The sequence below is a fragment of the Tasmannia lanceolata genome, unplaced genomic scaffold (genome assembly GCF_043159265.1).
Source record: "Tasmannia lanceolata isolate RefF3 unplaced genomic scaffold, GAP_Taslan_0.1 ptg000005l, whole genome shotgun sequence".
NCBI lineage: Eukaryota > Viridiplantae > Streptophyta > Magnoliopsida > Canellales > Winteraceae > Tasmannia > Tasmannia lanceolata.
In genome coordinates this window covers 16,757,009-16,780,037 of record NW_027518682.1, presented here as the reverse complement: position 1 = coordinate 16,780,037, position 23,029 = coordinate 16,757,009, and the positions used below count along the sequence as shown (strand labels likewise).

Below are 23,029 nucleotides of genomic sequence, written 5' to 3'. Positions count from 1 at the left end.
ACGGGCACCAACGCCCGACCCAGACCCACCTACTGGTACGAATTGGGTGCAGGTATCTTTTTTTCGCGGGTAATGAAATTGGTACCTGTACCCCTGCGGGCCGGGTGTACCCGCGGGTACGGGCTCCATTTTGCCAGGTCTACGGACCGGGTCAAATTTCAAACAGGTCAGGTCACTAACTAGTGACCCAGACCCGTAAATTGTGGGCAGGCCGGTAGGACCGGGTCACTTTTTGCCACGTCTAGTGAAAAAATCATCGTCCTTTCATTTATTTGATAAGCTAGTGTCTCCAAGCCTTGAGAAAGGCGTAGGGGGTGTGAAGTGGATACAAAAATCAGGAAAAGTGGCTAAAAATCATGAAACAAAAAACTCTAGTCAAAATAGAATCTACTTTTTCATGATTTTCATGAAACAAAAAACTATACTCAAAAAACTTTTTCATGTTTGAGTATCTACTCTACTCAAACATAAAACTCTGCAAGACATGGCCTTAAATTATCAAATTTCCATCACCTTCATAATCATAAAATCTCGAGTATAGAAAACCACCAAATCTTAGCACGAGAGCCACCCAAAGGTAACTTTGAATTTCTAGAAAACCGAAAAAAAAAAACCCTCTTAACCAAATGTCGATCACAACACATGTTCAACAGAGCATTCCCTACCAATAATTTCGAAAAGCCTGACCAGCGGACCCCTGTAGAAAGGGACTACAGTTGCTCCTGAAATGGAAATGAGGCTCCCAATAAGTCTGCTTGGTTGAGTGTGCTTCTCAAATCTAGCTGTTCAAGGCCGATGCTATAAATTTCAGTTGGAATCAGGAAATTTCCATTGAAATCTAGTAGAATTCAGATTCATGTATTTAGGCCAACCTTAGTAGGAAAGAAAGTTTTCTTCAAATGATTGTGACAACGAGATTTACAAAACAGAGGATGATATTTTTCAGCCCAATTTAAGCATAAATGTTGTAAAAGATGCAATTACAGTAAAAAAATTAAAAACAAAACAAAATAGAAGACAAGGATTGATGAGCTAAACAACGAATGTTCTCTGCAAAAAGAAGCAATAAATCTTGAAAATACATGTAACTCAGCATGTAATAAGACCTGTTCTGTCATGAATGACTAAAAAATGAAGTCCTAAAAGCATGATATTATCTAAATACTAAGGGGCCATTTTTTGGATACACGGATTTTAGAATCCAGGTTTTTAGTTTGAAAACAGTGTAAAAGATGGTTCATGATCAAAGTGCTGCCTGTTGTCTTGGCCGCGCTTCTTGGTTTTTAAGCCAAAAAACCAGGTTTCAGAAACCTCTCCCCCTCCCCCATCTAGAGATTACAAAAACCTGGTTTTCTTACTTAAAATCCAAGAACCATTGCCGGGACAGCATTCGGCAGCTTGATTGTGGACCCTCTTTTACGCTGTTTTTAAACTAAAAACCTGAATTCTAAAATCCATGTATCCAAACAGCCCCTAAACACAGATTTTATAATCCAAGTCTTTAGTTTAAAAACAGTTTAAAAGAGGGTTCTTGATCAAGCTGTTGTATGCTGCCTTAACAGCATTTCTTGGATTTTAAGCGAGAAAATCACGTTTTAAAAATCTCTCCTGCATCCTAAGATTTCTAAAACCTGAAAATATGGAAGACTCTCCTACACTCTTGCTGACAGAAAGAAGGGGGTCCGCTTCTTCTCTTGTCTCTTAGGTACAATTTTGAAGGAATCCCAGATTCTAAATCCACGATTTTAGAATCTGGAATTTCTTCAAAATTGTAACTAAGAGACGAGAAGAAGCTAATTTTCATACTTCTCTCCCTTCTTTCCGTCAACAAGAAAGTAGCAGATAGATTTCTAAAACCTGGATTTCTCACTTACTGTCTTTGAAATCTCAGAGTTTGACATCGTTCAAGTATAAATCATTAAATAATACCACTTCTAACAGCATAACAGGGCCATCTAGATGCACAGCCCAGAGTTGGCCATCTAGATGCACAGCCCAGAGTTGCATGTATCATTTGCAAATAAGATTAACTCAAAATATCCTTGCAAATAAAGACCAGATTTGGAGGCATCCAAAAAGGCCCCAAGGGGTTATGATCAATCGTTCACTATGGAGCCCAACTCTCCAAAACAAAGACTTTGGGACAATACTAATAGCACCTACCTCTGCATTTGGATGCACATTATATGCAAGAATAAAGGTTGTGAGTGAAAGTGAGACACCTAAAACTGAAATCAAGGACAGTACTAATAGCACCCTCCTCTGCTTTTGGATGCACATTATAAGCAAAACTATCATAATAAATGAGATTTCAAAGAAAATAGAATAAAATTACTAGTTTGGCGAAGTCAATAGTCAGGATCTCTAAACCCACAAATGTGCACAATTTTTATCCCTGTAATTTAATGAAAGATATTCAGACCTGCAGGCAACAACCATTAAAAGTTTGGTTTCGAGCTAGATAACAGTCTAGGGAGCCTGTTGCTTCTAGGTAAAGAACTTGTGAAGCATGGATTGAAGAAAACCATGGCCCAACATTTGAATTTGCGCAACCCATCATATCTAAACTTTCAAGTTATGTGCGGACCACAAAGTGATTGTGAAATCCAAGCTGCAAGACTATTTTTTTGTCACTAGCAAGAGAAGTTCTTAATTCGCTGCAAAAAGAGGGTGCATTACAAAATAAATTCCCGTTGACAAGGAGTTTAACAAACACTAGAAAATACACTTTCCATTGAAATGTTTTCCAATAAGTTTTTCTATACATTTAAATTTGCAAAAAGCCACTAAAGTGGCCATAAAAAGAGAACGCATTACATTTTCTTCATCACAAAATGGATGCCTTGAAAGTTAAATGTCACCAACATCATACACAAACCAGCGATACCAGTCAGATATGATAACCAAAATATCTCAAAAGAGCTAAAACTAAAGATAAACATGAAGAAAACAATGCTTTAGAGATGATGTTAAAAGTCTAAACATGGTGAAGACAAATGCTTTGATGATTTTAAACAAATCAGTATACAAAGATAGAGGTAGTAATGTCCATTTCAATTAACAATAGGGGTTGCAGACAGTCCTTCAAGCATGAGCCATCATGACATAGGCTAATTATAAGTTAATAGCAGCGTATAAAGGACGTAATAGTCAAAGTTGAATCAATAAAACATGCAAACATATATACATCTATTTCCCAGGGATTCCATCACTTACCCTGAGAGTCTAAAATGACCCAAAAATAAAAATAAATGAAAATTAATAAGTTGTGCAAACATATATAATAGAAAGAGCCATTTCAAAAAAATAGATAATAGAAAGATAAAAAAGAACAGGGAGGAAACCCACTCACGATATTCATACCTTTTTATAGGAAAATTCCCAGTGACTCCCACAGTTAAAAGAGTTAAAGGAAAGGGAGGAGCCCTATGAACTCAATGGAATGGATGTTTCATCGGAAACTACATCTTCCTTCTTCTAGTTTTAAAAGGACAGTTTAGTAGTTAATAGAAACCTGGGACCAAGGTAATAAAAGCTTGAAACCATGCTCTCATAAATAAGGCGATGGGTTGGTCACTTGGTCCACACATTAGAAATTCGCAGTCGCTATTTGTATTCATACGAATCATACATCTGATCGCTTCCATGCTTACTTCTTACAACTAAAGGGGGGACAATTGAAATTATAATAAAATTCAACTGCTTCTCTTAATATTTTTTCTTTCCAGAATATATTCTTGATGGAATTCTAGCTTCTAAGGATTGTTTTCCATACAGGAGCCCTCCTCAAAGTCAATCAATTGCAATTTCACGAGGCAAAAGAAAAACTAAGAGAAAAATTATAAGAGAAAATGTTCCAAGAACCGAGGAGCTACGTAAAACAGAAATTAAGGGCACGGCACATGCTGGCAACAAAAATTAAAATTGAAGGGAAGGAATAGGTAATACAATAATGGGATTTCAAAGTCAACAGTGAGAAACTCTAACGCCACAAATGTGCACAATTCTTATCTATACAATTCAAAGAAGAGTACTGCTAGGAAAACGGGATTGCATTTTGGGGAAAAAAAACGGGCATCAATCATTAGAGGCACATCCACTAAAAGACAAATGAAGTGAGCTAAAATCCCCATAAAAAACATTAAATGCACATTAAAAGGGTCAAATCAATGGTCATTTCAGCCCCGTTTTTTATTTTCCAAACAGAATCCCGTTTTCAAAGTGTTTTCCTTCAAAGAAAGATATTCAGACTCGCATGTAACAAACACAAAAGATCTCGTTTGAATCTACACAACAACCTAGGAATATGACGGACAAATTAACATAATTTAGAGAAGTCAGAGAATCATTGAACATGGGACTCTAATAGCATAATGGATGCAAATTAAAATTTAACCCAATGAGAAAAAGGCATGTAAATCCAAGTTGCGAGATTGTTTTCTAGTAACTATCTCAGGGAGAGTTCAGATGAAGGGGAAAATTATAGAAAGAAAATTTCCATGCAATATAATATACTATGGAAAGAAATACAAGGTCGAATTGGCTTGAAATTTTATTTGAAAATGAGAAAAAGGGGGAAAATCCCAAGGTAAATATCTATCTATATTCCATAATAAGCATGTTTCTTTCCATTGTGATTCGCTTTCTTTACATGAAAGCTTTTTTTTGGAAAGAATTTTCTCCTAAAAATTGCATAAGACGGACAAACCACCTACGATTTAATTCTCTCTGATTGCACGAGAAACAAAAGCCCTAAGAATTCCCACGATAATTCCCACGATTAATGCTAAACACAATTTAATACTCCAAATTTTGGGAGAAACACAAAGCCAGCGACCCCCACAATTAATGTATCTCAGGATTTGATGCTCTCTCTCTCAATCTAAACACAAAATCCCTAGGATTTGATGCTTGCTCTCTCTCAATCTAAACACAATTTAAAATTTGTTAGCTGCTGCAAGGACATACAAATTTTTCTTAGATTTGCTCGGCATAGTAACATAGTAACATAATGCTATCATTCTTGGGTGGGACCAACCATTTTGAAATTCATGTTTTCTATTGGATGTGGCAGTCCATTTTACACCCATGTATCAGCATACTAGTGTCTACCAAAAAAGCTGGAAGATGTATTTTCAATGGAAAGAAATTCCATCAGAAATCATTTTATTGCAAACCAAATAGCAGGGTAAGTGATACAAAAAAGAGAGTGCATTACATGTTCTTAGCACAAAAATAACTGCTAAATATTACAAATAAGTCATGCACAAAACACATCAGATATGATAACCGAAATATCTCAGATTAGCTAAAAAATACAGAGATGAAGTAGACTATGCATTAAAGTTGATGTTAATAAATATACAAAGAACTAGTAATGCAAACTCACTTGTCAAAAGAGCGAAACCAGAGACCCCTAATCCGAACATATTCAGCTAAAGGAGTGAAAGGAAAGGGAGGAACCCTCTGAAATCAAAGGAACAGGTAATATAGGAAAATACATCTTCCTTCTCCTAATCTTTGTATAGATATATTAGAAGAGTTTTTTTTCCTAATTACCTATCTCCCTTAATTTCAAAAAGTTCTTTCACCCTTTCCATACACCTCATATACTCCTCATGGCCATTGTAGAAGAAATGAATTACAGATATGGAAGAAATTATAAAAGAGAAAAACAAAGGTGTTGATAGAAAATTAAGAAGGTAATAAAAGCTGTTGATAGAAAATCAAGCACAAGGTAATAAAAGCTTAAAACCGTGCACTCAGATATAAGGCCATGGGTTTGTCCACATTAGAACTTTACAGTCGCTGTTTACATTCACACATCTAATCTCTTCCATGCTTGCTGAAGCCTTCACCTTCTCCTTAAATAAGAGATTGTATTCCATTGCTCATAATAAATAAGCAGAGGCAATCTCACACTCTAAGGATAAAGGATCACTAGGCTACGCCCAAGCATAAAAGCAGGTTCAAATGCAAATTGAATATAAAAAAAACGCCCTTAAACTTCTAGTTCAGTGTGGTTAAAGCATAATAGTCATCATCGAGCACGGTTCCTGGAAAACCTTTACATATCTAAGAAAAGAAATTGTTTATTTTTTGAATGATTTAAGGGAAAAAAAGGTTCTGAACAGATCTTCGGGGAAAGAGAAGTTTCAGGAATCTAAAAAAAGGCAATTTTAGATCGAGGCATTTTCTGATGGTAAAATCCCTCAATCATGTGGAAAAATAACAAAGAACAGATAAGAAATTAACAGATCTTGAAATATACTATAAATATATTTAAGATGGCAAAAAAAAACATTACAAACAGATTGTAGAGGAAAGAGAAATTCGGGAATCTCAAAGAAAAAAAAGATATTAATAGATCGAGAGATTTTCTGATGGTAATAGCCTGCAATCATGTGGAAGTTATCAAACGATAGGTAAAATTAAGAACTAGAAGATTGTTAAAGATATTATAAAAACATCTCAGTTAGAAGACAGTTCAGATCTGCACCAGATCTGCTTGTTTTCGGCAGTAAATAGCCAAAGATCATGAAAAAAAGTTTCAGAAGAAAGGTAAGAACAGATAAAAATGTAGAGCTTACGAGAAAAGCGAGGATCCATGATAACTGGAAACCGCATGTCCAAAGCACTTGATCGATCTCGCATCTCTTCGTATTTCTGATCTAAGGAAAAGGATTTGTAGCTTTTCCACCAGAAAAATCTTAAACAAAAGAGTGCTAAAAATAAAATAAATTAGGAAAGAAAGTTAAAAAAACGGATAAAAAACATGAGAGCTAGAGCGAGAGCGAGAGGGGGGTTTCACAGCCCAGGATTAGGGTTTCAGCGTCCTAATCTTTCGAGGCAGATGTGGGTTTTATAGACCGCAATTAGGGTTTGAGCATCTTTGGTCGCAACACATTGTCATTGGCTTTCATCGAAATTACGGGAATGCCCTTAGGATTTAAAACTGGAGGATGCGTAACTGAGATGATTACCCCTCCGTCGCGACTGAGTGTGTCGCCCAGAAATCAGCTTTTGACCTTTTTTTTTTTGTGAAGGGCTGAGATTTAAAAACGTGTTTCGTAGTGAGATTCATCTCAGCCCTCTATAACAGGCTGATTTTTGGGACACACTTAGTTAGCAAGGGATTTGCTAGGGACCTTTACAGAAAGGCATTTCGCGGCTGAGTGTTGCATGTGAGAGCAGCCACACATGCTCACTTTTCAGCAGATTTTGTCTTATTGATTTTATTCATGGAGGTGGCTGCTCTCACATGCAACAGCCAGCTGCGAAATGCCTTTCTTCAATGGTCCCTAGCAAATCCCAATTGGGAAAACTTCTTTTTAATACTTTATTTCTTTTTCAAGAAAATGTTTAACTTAGGGTCAGGTCGGGTTTTTTTCTGGAAAACCCACGATTCCCAAACCCCGCGCTCTCCCCATGATAAATTTCGGGTCGGATTTTTTATGTTGATGCAATTTTTTAAGGAAAACTCTTGTTTGACAAGGCAACTCAACTCATAAAAGTAGAAAAACTCAAACATGGCAAACTCTTTAGTGCGTTAACTAATAACTAGTCCAAAGAGAATAAATTGATGCATTACCAAATGAAAATGATTATACTCATTGCGTGCGTGCGTGAGTTTTCACTTTTAAAGTAACAAAGTTTTAGAAAAAAAAATACATACTATAACTTAAGTAACTCGGGTCGGGCCCCTTCAAACCTGGCTCGACCCGAGATTCATGCTGGCTTTTGGATCGTAGACCCAGCTCAACCCGAAGCTATTTTCGGGTTGGGTCGATGCAGTCAGGTAAAACCCAACCCAAGTTGCAGCCCTAGTTTAACTTCTTCTTAATACTTTTTTTTTTCTTTATTCAAGAAAATGTTTAAAACGAGTTTTAAACATGTTAAATGCATAAACGAGTTTTAAACATGTTAAATGCATTTTTTTACCAACTTTCCCATTTTACCCTTGCTATAATATGTAAATAACTAAATTTTAGACCTACTAAACACGTCTGTCATGTTTTAATTTATTTGACGATTTTTTTACTACGTTTTTTAGCCAAAACCATATTAATCTCGAATTTTAACCTTCCAATTTTTTGCCATTTTTGTTCAGTAAGGTTGTGAACTAAGGTGAAAGTCTATCCATTTCCCAACCGAATTTCAAGGATTAATCTTGATGGTCGGCGTATAATGGTTGCATTGTTGCTACATTTGCTCACTTATGGGTAGAGCATTCTGTTTGTTGGTGAAGTTGGTGGAGTTTGGATATTGTTTTGTTATTCAGACTATTTTATTTACCTTAATTCACTTAGCAAACTACGGATGCTATTGGTTTAGACTTGTTGGTATATCTATTTTGGTTCTTGGGACTTTTGTGGAATTTCCGCAGGAAACCCACGTTTGGTTGCTAGTTATATAGAGGGCAAAAAAGAATCTCACAAACCAATATAACCCCGTACGAAACCCAAAGCTGGAAAAAAAATCCCAGGAACCAAAAAAATCCCGCACGAAATCCGAGGAACCAAAATAACCAAAAGAAGAACTTTTTTCTTCCCAACAGTTCAAGCAACCAAACAAAGCGGGATTTTTATTTTACCGGGATTTTTTTTCCCACCATAGTCCGGTCAACCAAACATGTGATTTTTATTTTACCGGGATACTTCCAGGGAGTTTTTTTTCCCACCAATCTCCCAGGAAGTTTTTTGTTCCACAAAAGTCCCAATAACCAAAATAATTCTAGCAGAGTTAGTTTTATTGACACCCAAACTAGATATTTTGACAAAGTTGTTGATGATATGGTTTATGGTTCTATAAATTTAAAATATTTCTTAATAAATTGTCAATATATTAGCATAAATAGGTTGTGACCCAAAAATCATTTCCATTGGTTGATCCTAACCCTCCGATCTATTGAGGGACTGAATATTAGAGGATTGATCCTAACCCTCGGATCAACCTATGGAAATGAATTTTGGGGCACAACGGCCCATCAAATGGACAGTTTGGATCATCCTATGGGGCGGGCTATACCATAACTTTTTAATAAAGTCAGGAGTGCGATCATCAAAATACGGTAGTGGTGATATCATTTCGTATAGAACAAACGAATATATGACAAATAGACAAAAAACCATTAGTTCAGGTGTTGCCACGGTCCTTTCACCATTCTTAACCAAATATTCATGCAATGCGCCCCCTCCCCCCCCCCATCACAACACTGAATTCCAAACGGGTCAGTAAAGCAAGCTTGTTTACATTTCTTCGGACGTTTCTGTACATGGTACATGGATTTGAGAGAGCAGGAAAAAAAAGAAGGAAACTCATTCGACATTTTCATTTGATGTTCTCTACATTTGTACATCAATGGACTGAGGAAAGAAAATCAATCAAAGAATACAAAATGGAAGCAGTGGCTCACCAAAAAACGCAACTTAAAAGAAAGAAAAAAAATAAGAAAGAAGGGAAACAAAAAAATGAATGAAATGAATACGAAACCAGAAGACTAAAATGGCATCAATATTCACATCTTACAGGTAAAGGAGACATGGTTATTCCTGCATGAATGCCTTTGAGTATGGCCACAAACTTGAGGAGGGTGTCATCAGAGAACCACTTAAGCCTCCATGTGATAGATGTCGTGATCTTCTTTTCCAAATACTTTTCCTTGTCGAGCTCGGCCAAAAGGCAGATATTCTTGGACTTGCCATGGTCCAGCTTCAAAGTCACACATCTACTCTCCCTCGATTCAATGACCTGAAAATGTAACGCAGCATTAGGTTGAATTGTACGATTAGTTTTAAAATAAAAGTAATAAGGATGATGATAAATCTGCCCGTTTTTTAACCATGGCCATCTGATATGATACAATCTCATGTTGAGGTTAAAGATGATGTAGATTGCCGGGTGCTATATTACATTTTCGTGACCGAGAATTAAGCATTCAAAAGTTGTTAAAATATATGCAAGAGGAGAACCAAGATTGGGACTGTTTGTGACCTAGAATTAGACCAGAAATATGAGCCAATGAAGAGAAGGGAAAAGCTATTGTTTGCAAGACAAGTTAGACAAGTTTTAACATACAAGTTTTGACGTAGATGGGGTACATCCTTAGTACAGAAGTAACTTAATTTTGATTATAGAGTTTTAAATGTGTCTATGTAGATGGGGCGCATCCTTAGTACAAAGTTAGCTTAATTGTAGTTTTAGAGTTTTAAATGGGTCTTATAATTTTTTGACGTAGATGGGGCGGCTCCTTAGTACAAAAGTAACTTAATTTTATCTATAGAATTTTAAATGAGTCTTTTATAATATGCAAGTCATAGTGCTACATTAGTTATTTTTCGCTTATGTGATGGTTTTTGAGTATGCGTTTCGCCAGAACAATGATCGGATGGTCAGATCTCGTTCAAACATTAAGGGATTCTTAACCATGACCATATCGATTAAAATTCCACACATCTGGTCCAGATTTTCATTTGTGTTGCGATTAGTTCTAAGATTTCCCAAAATTTGTAGAATTCTTGATCTTGCCTAGATCTCAAATACAACGGTCTGATTGACATGATATTTGAATATCATTATCCTCTTAAGCAATCTTATCACTTATCCAAAATATGTGGAGATCCAACGACCGGATCTTTGCCAACCCATCGGGCTAGTTTCTAACATAGGCACTTATTAGATCCAAATACTCCCAAAAGTTGTTTTTCTTGAAATTCCTAGATTGAAATATTGGATTCCATCTAGTCACCCCTAGGAATCCATTCATCTCTTTTCCCTCTGAGTCATTCCCTTCTCTAGAATGTCTTGCATTAGTTTGGTATTAGAGTGAGGCTCAGGGTAGTATTAAATTAGCAGAATTAATGAGCAAAGATTGTCATATGAAGGGATGCTTCTCATGAACAGTAAGCTATGATCAGGGCCTACCGATCATAATGAGATATTCCCCAATTGAGAGGATATACAATAAAAATGCCTTGAAATACAATGGAGAGGTTATACAATCATCAATTCTACATATGCAGTGTAATGGTACTTGGAATGAAATATGGACAGAAGTTGAAAACAATTTGAACTACAGTTCGCATAGAGCATATAGAATCATCTATTTCTACATATATTGTGTAAAGATGTCGAACATCATGCTAGTGATTTAAAGTGAAAGGGGGAGTTTGGTCTGTGGATAAGTAGGAATGAAACCCACTTCGGGTTCTCACTTATCCTCCGTTTGGTTGCGCTAGGAAAGAGTAGATGTGCATTCCACAATGCCACTCACCCTCATTCTCGCCTCTTATCCACGAGATATGTGAGTGAACTAAATTCTCCAGTTTTCAGGGTTGAATGCGGACTCGGGAGAAAAGCTCACTCCACTTTCATATCTGCATGCCAAACAGATCTGAAGGACATATCCATTATTCAAAGTACCATCCAAACATTTCAAAGTAAACTAAGAAGAATTCCAAGTAGTACGGCAGTAAAGATATATTGGATTAATAAAATTGGGGAAAGGACATCCACGCTCCCTTGTATTGATAATGGTGCCCACATTATTAAGCACCTTTTCTGATTGGCTGTTGATAGTTTTTTGGGAATCGTATAGCCTTAAACATCTAATTAGACACGTGCAGAATAAAGAGAGGAGCACAGTTATTAAGACAATGGAGTGCAAAAATCATTTCCTTAAAACCATCATAATATAGAATAGTATGTGTTTATAATAGACTATTTTGCCACATATTGTTAGACAACAGTCATATCAGCCCAAAATTTCAGTCCAAAATATTCTAATACCACATTTAATACTTAATGGGTAATCTTTTAGCAATCAATCTAGATATAATGGCAATAATATCAAGTACCAGCAGATGTTGTAAATATTGCAAGGTTAAATACGAAATCAAAGGGGATATAAATCGAAGTTTACCATTTCCGATATGACACGGATGGGACAGCACGAATCAAGGGAGAAATATGGGGAAGCTTCTCCAGTGTCATCTGTAAGAGAGCTAAACTGTGCAAGGTCCTCAATGCACACCAGAACATATCCTTCAATCACAAATAGGGATCTAGAAACCCACAGACCCTCTGTTCAAAAAACAGCAAAAGACATTTTAAGAAATATAAACGACTTAAATTTCTAAAATTTCAAGAGTGAAGAAACTATCAAAAACACGGTAAAAAATAAAGTTTTGAGAGCAGTGTACTCTCACAGTACCAGACGTGTACAAACTTCAATTGACAGGAAAAAAAAAAGGAAAGGCTTAAGCTATCAAAGATTAGAATCGACAAGAGATTGGATGGAAGCCTCCATCCTTTTCTTTGGTATAAAATATGTCTCAAGCCTAATAAGGGAACAGAATAGTGACCATTGGAGCTCAACAACTCTGAGATATCTCGAAACCCCCTTTCTAGTTTCTATCGCTTTATTTCTTTCCCCATCCTTTCATGTTGACCCTCAGGCCAAATGGCGCAAGGCGCCTCTTGTATCTTCATGTTTTCCAGGAAATGAAAGACCAGATTCAGTCATTATTCTATTTAATGGTTACTTTGCAACTCACCAGTCTCTGACATTAGTCTCCTTCGCCTCTTTCAAACAGAAAATTTAACTACTAAACCCACATTCTAGATCCTACAAGATATAATCAATAATATCTCAAGAACAATGCACTACACCACCACAAGGAGTTCATTGAATGCATAGGTGAATTAACGAGGTGAAAAGGAGAAACACGGAAGGGTAGAAGGTAGCAATGCTGCACTGGGATTTTTGTATGTATAAACAAGGACCATGGATCCTTCAAGGGAAATATTTACATATACATGTTGGATCCTTACAGATTGCTTTCAGAAATGAAACCCCACAGCTAGGAATATAGTATAATGGACAAAGTTCTCCATGTTAAATTGGATAATTCAGTGACCAGGACTTATGTACGATACCTTTCCAAGTTCTAGCATATGATCTATCACTTTTCCTGCACGCAAATCCATGGACACATATGATGATGATTTATTCTGCCACATCAAATTAATGATTGTTATAGAATTTTATCACTTGACGCATATTTTTTGGTTCTTCACATAACATAAACAAGCTTATAATATTTTGAAAAGAACCTTGATGGATGGGTATAACTCTTAGAAAATGCAACCATCATGTAAAGAGTGAGAGATTGGAATAGGTACCAATTACTAATAGCAACATTTTCATAAAACAGTTACATACCATATGCAACTCAAGTCTAATACTAGTCTAATGTATTGTGCCATGCTACCCGAGCTATTTGTAGGGAACTTACAAGTTCAGTCTTCACACACTTGTGTCAAACTCAATGAATCAGATATATTAGTCATTATTTATGAATAGTGATATGGTAACCGATTTGGGGACCAAGAGTGGAACTGAACAAATAGCCTCTTAACACATTAGCAATCTTTACCTTGATTTTTGGCTTTTTTTCTTCATAAAAATGGCAAAACTACCCCTCTCATGCCATGTGGCGTGTAGGGATTTGTTGGATTACACTCTCAGTTCCAATCTCGGTCCCCATATCATCACTCCCAAAAAAAATTGGGCAAAAGGTATGAAGAGCCAATAAGGAAAGAAGGATGTGCAACCAATTGAAGGACGTACATCAAGGTTGCAAATCTCGCCTAGTCAACGCATTTTTACATAAAATTGAGTCAAGGTATGAGAAGAGTCGGTTTTATATAAAAAATAGTGACTCGGTTGAGTTTGACAGAGTTTTTTAATGAGGGCGACTTGTTGAGTCCCCAAGAACCAAACGAGTCGACATTGTTTTCTTTATTTTGTTTTATATCAAATTCAGTCGATTCAACTATGCTGAGGAAGTCCCCAATGATATTGCATTTGCATGCTATTTAAGTGCATTTCTTTAGGGACCATTCCAACTGCAGTAAAGCTATTGTAAAATGGGATTTGCTAGGGACCATCGTAGAAGGCGCTTTGCGGACCAGCTGTTGCATGAGAGAACAGCCACATAGGCTCAGATTTTGTCTTATTCATTTAATTCATCTGAGGTGGCTGCTCTCTCATGCAACAGCCGGCCCGCAAAATGCCTTCTGTGATGGCCCCTAGAAAATTCCATGTAAAATAATTTCATTTGTAAGGCTTTTAAATGTTTAACATTTTCACTGTAAAAGTTTTCCTTTTCTTTTGATCCAGTGCCCATAACAAAACAAGATGTGGGGTAGTTCAAGGAAAAGAAAGAATTGAATCAAATCACACAAAATGCATTCTGTTGCCAGCATCAACTAAATTATCCTGGGGGTGGTAATTCATCATCAGCCCAATCTCAACGATTTCCCTAAACTTGGTTAGAAAAAATAATCAATCAGGCTTTGTCTTCTCATGTTGAAGCATGGTTGTTATCCTTTTTGAAGGTGACTTGAAAAACAATCTTTTAAATTTTGCTTTTGGTTTCAGTTTGGGCCAGCACGGAAAATGAAACATTTCAGTTTTGGTGGAAATCTTGTAAAATCACATAAATGTACGATAAGTCGATAACATATGCAAATGATGATATTTTAAGATGAAACTTAGAATGAGCACAAATACATGCTTAGAAACCATCACAGAAGCAAGAAAGACGTCCATAATGGCTTAATCAGATCAAAAGCCTAGTGACATGTGTAGTCGCACTTGTCTGAAACATTAAAGTTAATAAAGAAGTACAATGTATAAAGTATAAGAAAGAACAATGACAAGTCTCCCCTCCAAGGACCCCAACTCTATGTCAATACCAAAAAAATGTTTTTCTTTGATTCGAAGTGTTTTTTTTATTTACAGCACATTAGGACATGATTTTTTTGTTGTTTTGAGAAAAAATAGTTCTATACGATGTAAATAGTAACATCTTTCCATTTGTTTGTCGTTCCGACCATTTCGGTTGAATTTCGGGAATTTCAAACGATATTTCAAAATTTTCAAGAAAAAAATGACGTGGAAGGAATTCGTTGAGATTTTGTTTTGGTGGGGATGAAAATGGAAACATTTCAGTCGTTTCAGGGAAATAACAGAGAAATTTAAAACCATGTGGATAATCACTTGTGTTAAACGAGTAACCAGGTATACCTCAGATGATTCATGGGGATCTATGTCACAAATATCTCCTATATTTTGAAAATATCGCGAAAAAAATGCGAGATTTTAACTAAACGTTTAATATGCGTATTAAACTCATATAAAACGAAAAAATCGTAAAAAGTACAAAAACTGTGAATTTATTGAGATAAATTCGTGTCTTTTTTATAAAAATTAGTTGTTTCTCCCGTAAAAGTGAAAACCCAAAACCACCAAAACCCTATTCAATATCTTCAGTGCATGCGAGAAACCCAAAACAAGAAACCCTTCTACGACTTCGCCTTCTCCCATCGTCTCCACAAGCAAGCTGTTATTTAGAAGAAGCAGAAGAGTTATGGTTTTTTTTTTCTTTATTTAGTGCGTTTTTTGTTTACATGCATCAACCTCTTTTTTTTTAATCTCCTTGTTCTTTTTTCAGTTTTTCCATTTTTTCAGTTGTCTGTTTTTCTAAACCCTAGAGGAACTCGTGCTTGGGGTTTTCCATTCAAGGAGATTCTTTTTTCTTGATTCAAGGAGGTTTTTTTGTTTTATTGCATTAACATTTTTTCCCTTGAGAACTGATTTTTGTTTATCGCAAAATCCAGAGAGTTTTTTTGTTTTCTTTCAGGTCTCTGACTTTTCTCTACAATTGTGGTTATCCTAGCAATAATATTCACACCGTTTTGTTTTCTTCCTTCTTCAAGTCATCCAGTCCGTGTCACATCTCATTCACTCTTAGGCCCTGTTTGTTTTGGAATTTAAGAACTAATTGTGTGTCGGTTTGGCACTTTGGCACTCACAATGGGTTCTCAAACTCCAAAACAAACAGGACCCCTTAGTTAACAGTCTCTTAGTCTTTTTCTACTAACAATAATATTCCAATACTTTGGCAATCACAATGGTTCTCAACCCTTTTTTAAATATTTTTTTAATTTAATATTTAATATTTTTTTTTAAATTATTTTTACCTTTTTTTCACCATATAAACCCAAAAAAAAAAACAGAAATATTTAATATATCCCAAAATTTTCCCTTAACAAGAAATTCCTGAGAACGAGATTTGTGACATAGATGGGGATCGTATCCATCTCTGTCAACAGGGCTGTAAATATTATCAGGTAGCAGCCCACTAAGATGAAACAAAAAGCATAGCCTTTTGAGATTTTTTTTCGGAATAATCCAATGCATGTATATGTGACCAAGTCCCCACTTACAAGAATTAGAATATTGGATGACATCACACAACCATTACAACAAAACTCATGGATCCATTTGAGTCTGTAAAGATTCCACTTCTAGAATCTTTGATAGGAAGGGTAGAGGGAGGCTAGAGACAAAAACCACGATAATGATTTTCCCTCTGCATAATAAAGCGTAGAGGGAGGAAAACCCAATAAAGATTCCACTTCTAGAAGCCAATCTTCGCAAATCTTTGATAGGAAGAAGATCACTTTAACACCCACGAAGGAAGAGCTAGGGTCTTGGTAGGGTTTTTGAAGGAAGAGCTAGGGTCATTTTAACACACAGGAAGCCAATCTCTGCAAATCTTGAAGAAGCCAATCTCTGTAAAATTCTTGCAATCAACGGATGACTGCCTTATGTGGAGATCAGAGTCTTCATTCCACTAGTTGGTAGTGTTTTCGATGATTAGGTTATGATTATCATTTGGGATAGGAAACGGGGGAAGAGCTAGGGTTTTTCTATTCTTATTTGGTAGTGGGAAGTGGAGGGCATTTCTTTCTTGCGATCTTCTTGATGATTTTTATTTTCGTTTTGGGGATGGTGGTTTTAGGAGAGGAGCTGGTGGCGGTTTTGGGGGTGGATGCAGGAAGAGGTTTGTCTTCTATGACATTTTCAGAGAGAGAGAGATTACTTTTTGCTTTTTGTTGTTGTGGTGAAAAGCAAGAGAAGAGTTGAAAAGAACGGATGGTTGTTTGATATTATTTGGAATTAAATTACCATCGAAAACTCGGAAATAAGAATACAACCCTACCTCGTAAAACCAATGTAAAATTATGTTTACGCCGATTGGAACGGACCACAAAATCCGATCCACAGTAAAACTTTGCTTTACAATCGTTTTAAGTCGATTGGAACGGACCCTTAGGATTTTCTTCGAAAATAAATTGTGAGGATTCCAGTGGCGGTGACATCGCATGATAGGATTTCTTCTCCACATTTTTCTGTTTTTTGTTTAGTCTACTTATTCCTTAAGTCTTCATTTTTCTAATTTTCTCAACCTTCCTCATGATGCTGTTCTGCTAAGTAGCTCCGTTTTCCTTTTGTCTCTCTACATTAATCTACAAGTAGAACTTAAACAGGTCGTGAATTTTACTAATGTTTCTTAGCTACTACATGCTTTTTTAGAAAAAAAATTGAATAGACTGAGTCATCATGTTGACTCTTCCGAGTCATATCCTAGCCTTGACCGAGTCAAGTCCGAGCCCTGAGTTTTCCAACCTCGATGTATAAATGCCCTCCTAGGAAGTAATTGGAATATGTTCACAAAAATCATAAACAATGTACAACATTCAAAACTCAAAAGCATACCTTCACTGCTTTTGTGCCAAAACAGCATCATCGAGTATAGGTATATGCTCATTTTCAAACCTCCACAGATATGTTTTTCACACAACTTGACCTGAACCTGCTCCCAACTGCCATATAAATTTCCAATGGCCCCAACCCAAACCCACATAAAGGAAAATAAAATGAATAAAAACAAGGCACTCCTTGAGATAAGACCATATTTGGTTGCAGCATTTATTTCAGCTTTCAGAGAAAAAAAAACAAGTGGCACCTGGAGAAATCACCTTCGTAAAGAGCAACCATTACTTGATTCACTAGAATCACAGATTTGCATTAGACAAAGTAATCCCCTTGATTTCTCAATAGTCCTGGTTATAAACAGGAATGGTGCATCCCCTTCAATGTACAACCTAATAAAAAGAAACAAGAGTAAGCTAGATTAAAAGGTGACAAGTACCCCTTGATTAACAAAAAAAAAAACATACTAACCTCAAAACCTGCAGCCCTATTCCGATCACAATTTCCTTTATGTCTTCAAGCCTATGGCATCCCAAAACTTTTGAGATGCTTCCTGTTAAGCACCAACCAAATATGCCACAGTAGTTACATATCCAAACGATCTACATAGTTTTTTCTCAGATTGAACAAAAAAATTAAGCAACTGAAACAAAAAATATGTAGCCTGCAAGAAGATAATAATGTAGATAACCATACCTGGCCCATTAGGTGTTGCATCTATGACTAACAAGTACAATTTCTTTTCACTGCTCAACAACACAGCTACTTCTCTGCATATAGAGCAAAACAAAAGCAATCGGATTCATGAACTATATTAAAATAAAGTCTTGAACAAATAATAGTCAAGTAACCCTTCCCTTCTACGAGGAGCCTCGTGTGTAAATGGAAACTAAAAGTACGCATAGACAAACTCAATCGATCAAGATAACATTATAAATAATTTACAGAGCTACATCATGTTTTGAATACTGGGCTCTCCATTAAAGTTTTATAGAATGCAGTCAGAAAGAATGAATTAGCAACATTCGAGGCAATGAACCAATGACAGAATAATGCCTTCCAATAAAGAGCTGACATAAAGGTTCTCATATCACTGATTGTTCTGTTAATATAGCAGTCTTTTTGCGGCATTAAAGCATGAGATTCTATAATATACCATCAAATTGACTGTAATAGTAATGATGGGAGACTTAACAGCAGAATACTAGTGATGAGGATCGTATGAGCGTGGTGCCCAATAAGGAGCATATTTGCCCAATAAGACTTTAGAGATTTTATTTCTATGTTATTTAGTTTTAGGGATTTTATTTCTATATTATTTAGTTTTAGGGATTTTATTTTCCATGTTATTTTTTTGAATGGTATTTTATTTCCATTGCCCATATATATATATATATATATATATATAGAGAGAGAGAGAGAGGAAAGTGAAGCTACACCGGCGCTACACCGCCGGCTTAAAATACAATGGGCCCACATTGTTTTGGTGATCCAAACCATTCATTTGATTGGCCCTCACATAGATAGGGTGTCCACCAAAAATCAGCTCCATAGGATCATCCCAACCCTTCAAACTGTGGAGGCAAAAATGGACAAATTTGTGAAGGTTTTTACACGTTCATTTTTGCCTCCACAAATCGTAGGGTTGGGATGATCCTGTGGAGCTGATTTTTGGTGGACACCCTATCTATGTGAGGGCCAATCAAATGAATTCTTTGGATCACCAAAACAATGTGGGCCCATTGTATTTTAAGCCGGCGGTGTAGCTAAGTTAGCTACACCGGCGGTGTAGCTTCACTTTCCTCATATATATATATATATATATATATATATATATATATATATATATATATATATATATAGGGAAACTGTTCATGAGTTTGAGCTCATATAAGCTTATATGAGCTAGGGTGCCCAAACAAACGGGTCCCACTTTTTTTGTGGTGATCCGAACCATTCATTTGCAAGGCCCCATCATTTGTAGACAAATCTGCCCATTTTTGCCCTCCACTTTTGGAGGGGTTAGGATGATCCAATGGACCTGATTTTTGGTACACACCCTATCTATGATAGGGCCTTGCAAATGAATAGTTCGGATCACCCCAAAAAAAGTGGGGCCCATGTGAATGGGTACTCTAGCTCATATAAGCTTATATGAGCTCAAGCTCACGAACAGTTTCCCATATATATATATATATATATATATATATATATAGAGGAAACTGTTGGTGAGCTTAAGCTCACCAAACTTATGGTGAGCTAGCTTGCCCAATCACATGGGGGCCCACTTTGTTAGGATGATCCAAAGCATTCATTTGAAAGTCCCTTACATAGATGGGGGGTGTACCAAAAATCAGCTCCATAGGATCATCCTAACCCCTCCACAAATGGAGGGGTTAGGATGATCCTATGGAGCTGATTTTTGGTACACCCCCTATCTATGATAAGGCCTTGCAAATGAATGGTTTGGATCACTCCCCAAAATGTGGGACCCATGTGATTGGGCAAGCTAGCTCACCAACAGTTTCCTCATATATATATATATATATATATATATATATATATATATATATATATATATATAGAGGAAAGTGTTGATGTTTCTAGTCGGCTGACTAGAAAAGTTTTCTAGTCCGTCCGCCAAAAAATCAGTGCGGGCCCACAGTTTTTGTGTGATCCGAAGCATTCATTTAATAGGCCCTGACATGGATAGGGTGTGCCCAAAAAATCAGCTCCATAGGATCATCCCAACCCTACGATTTGTGGAGGTTAAAATGGATGGGTATAAAACTTCACTAATTTGCCCAATTTTTAGCTCCACAAATCGAAGGGTTAAGATGGTCCTATGGAACTGATTTTTTGGGCACAGCCTATCTATGTCAGGGCCTATCAAATGAATGCTTTGGATCATCCAAACATTGTGGGCCCACTGTGTTTTGGGTCGGCGGACTAGAGAAGGTTCTCTAGTCGGCCGACTAGAGAAGGTTCTCTGAGACACTTTTCTCTCTCTCTCTCTCTCTCTCTCTCTATATATATATATATATATATATATATATATATATATAGAGAGAGAGAGAGAGAGAGAGAAGTGTTCCTGCGCAGCTGCTCCGATAGCTTATCTGAACAGCTGCTTCAAAAACTCATGTGGCCCCACATTTTTTGGGTGATCCAAAGCATTTATTTGGAATGTCCTTCCATGGATAGGGTGTGTACCAAAAATCAGCCATTTAGGATCATCCTAACCTTGCCATTTGTGGAGGGAAAAAATGGTTAGAAACAGTGTCTGTCCATTTTCCCCTCCACCTTTGATTGGGTTAGGATGATCCTATAGGGCTGATTTTTGGTACACACCCTATCCATGGAAGGGAATTTCAAATGAATGCTTTGAATCACCCAAAAAATGTGGGCTGCATGAGTTTTTGAAGCAGCTGCTCAGATAGGCTCAGATAAGCTATTTGAGCAGCTGCGCAGGAGCACTATTCTCATATATATATTCTCATATATATATATATATATATATATATATATATATGAGAACAGAGTTCCTGAGGTTAACCTCATATAAGCTTATATGAGGTGGCGCTCACAAAACATAAGGCGCCCACTTTGTTTGGATGTGTGTGTGTGTGTGTGTGTGTGTGTGTGTGTTTGACTGTTTGTATATAATGGATGGGTTAGGATGATCCTATGGAGCTGATTTTTGGTACACACCCCATCTATGTAAGGGCCTTTCAAATGAATGCTTTGGATCATCCTAACAAAGTAGGCCCCAATGTGATTGGGCGCTTAAGCTCACCATAAGTTTGGTGAGCTTAAGCTCACCAACACTTTCCTCATATATATATATACTATTATAAAGAGGGAAGGGCTTTTTACTGTTTACACTTACGTGTCAGCTCTATATCTATATACTAAGCACGTAACTTTCCATTTTGTCATTCGTCTTTTCCAGGAAAAAATTTTGGAAAAGTTTTTCCAATCTGCTAGCCACCTTCTCTGAAGGCTACGTCTCGCCCGTCCTTTGCGATTGTATGCGTTTAGAGATTTGTCTTATTAGCCGTGTTGAAAAACCTCACAGAAATACTATGTCTGGAAAGGTGGCTAGCAATAATAATAGCTACCGAAAAGAAGCTACATATAATGATAATAATCATTACGTATTAAAGTTTTGTAGGGATATTACGGACCACGGGTGCCTGTATATGACAATTACGAAAAAAAACTACCGAGAGGATTACGAAATATGACAATTACGAACAAATTACTTTTCCTTATGATTTTTTGGGGATATAACGACTCCCGCGCACCTTCCAAAATATTTACGAACTCCGGGCACCTGAAGAGGAACACCATATTATGGAAACCTCTATAGATTGGACGGCTAGGATCAGCCTATGGAAATGATTTTACGGGCACCACCTATTGATGTTGTGTTCTGTAACAACTGAAAATTTGGGTTTTTATGTAGGATAATTTCACCCTAAAAAGTTAAGATTCTGAGTGTATTAACCTAATTAATATGGGTCATAAAAAGGGTTTCATGGGATATTGATGGAGACCTTTAATTTTCGATTGTGGTGGGGCCTATAATTTAACGTGAAAACCATAGCCTTTCTAAACCACCCTCTTATTATGTATTGTAAAACAAAAAAATTGATATTTCCACTCCAAGTTTTAATTAAGGTAGGTGTGGCAAGTTTGCCCCAAGCAAGATTAACACATTAGACCTTTGTGTGAGGGGCATTCTTGGCAATCAAAAATATTTTCAACATAGGTGTCCTTCCCAAAACAATTTCTAACGCTATTTCCTTGTGGGTGAAAATTCATTTAATACTCCCCCAGATTGGGGCGCCACTTTTGGGCCTTGTTTTTATATATATGGTATATGTACATACACCTTTGCATCACAATGGAATGATTGCCTTTTTCTCTTTGTGAAATGCTACTGTACGTTTCTCCCTAGAAGGAGAAACGCACAGTGCTAGCAAAATAAAAAGACCTCTTGCTTTAAAAAAAAAAATGGGATTTTGGAATCTTGCTTTAAATGTATCATTTAAAGAGGGAAAGAAGTGAAACGTGTGTGCTGCCTTCCTTACTCCCTTAAATTTTTGTGTGGACCACCTTTAATCTTGCAATCAAGGATCTTCTTTTGGTAACCTTTTAATGTTCTTGGTAGATAAATTAGAAGGATGACTCACAAAAATAGAAAACTTGTAAAAAGAGATTTCTTGGGGGGGAATCAAATTTATAAATTAGGCCTTCCTCTCTTTCTCTCCCTCTTATGAACGTATATTTCATTTTTTTTTATTTTTCTATTGCCACTCAAATCAGAGAGAGAGAGAGAGAGAGAGAGAGAGAAAGGGATTGGGAACAAGCCAAAGAAGAAGAAGTAAAGGGATTGAG

General features: G+C 36.6%; 1 protein-coding gene and 1 long non-coding RNA gene across 8 annotated transcripts in view; both read right to left on the bottom strand.

Moving 5' to 3' along the window:
* Window positions 1–495: 495 nt before the first annotated feature.
* On the bottom strand, window positions 496–6,971 carry LOC143877732 (uncharacterized). The gene is made up of 2 exons (XR_013250734.1): window positions 6,591–6,971; window positions 496–782 (listed from the first exon to the last, which is right to left on the bottom strand). It is a non-coding gene; the product is annotated as an uncharacterized LOC143877732 (long non-coding RNA).
* Window positions 6,972–9,235: 2,264 nt separating this feature from the next.
* The window catches only part of LOC143877730 (Outer arm dynein light chain 1 protein), a 30,290-nt gene continuing 16,496 nt past the window's right edge, over window positions 9,236–23,029 (bottom strand). Inside the window, exons 6-11 of one of the 7 annotated variants that reach the window (XM_077379934.1) lie at window positions 18,323–18,396; window positions 18,098–18,179; window positions 17,893–18,018; window positions 17,630–17,736; window positions 11,921–12,081; window positions 9,236–9,750 (exon numbers count right to left, since the gene is read on the bottom strand). In XM_077379934.1, coding sequence (XP_077236049.1) covers window positions 9,511–9,750; window positions 11,921–12,081; window positions 17,630–17,736; window positions 17,893–18,018; window positions 18,098–18,179; window positions 18,323–18,396 — 790 coding nt within the window. In that variant the 3' untranslated portion in view covers window positions 9,236–9,510. The other 6 variants (XM_077379935.1, XR_013250733.1, XM_077379938.1 and 3 more) reach the window with 6 other exon arrangements.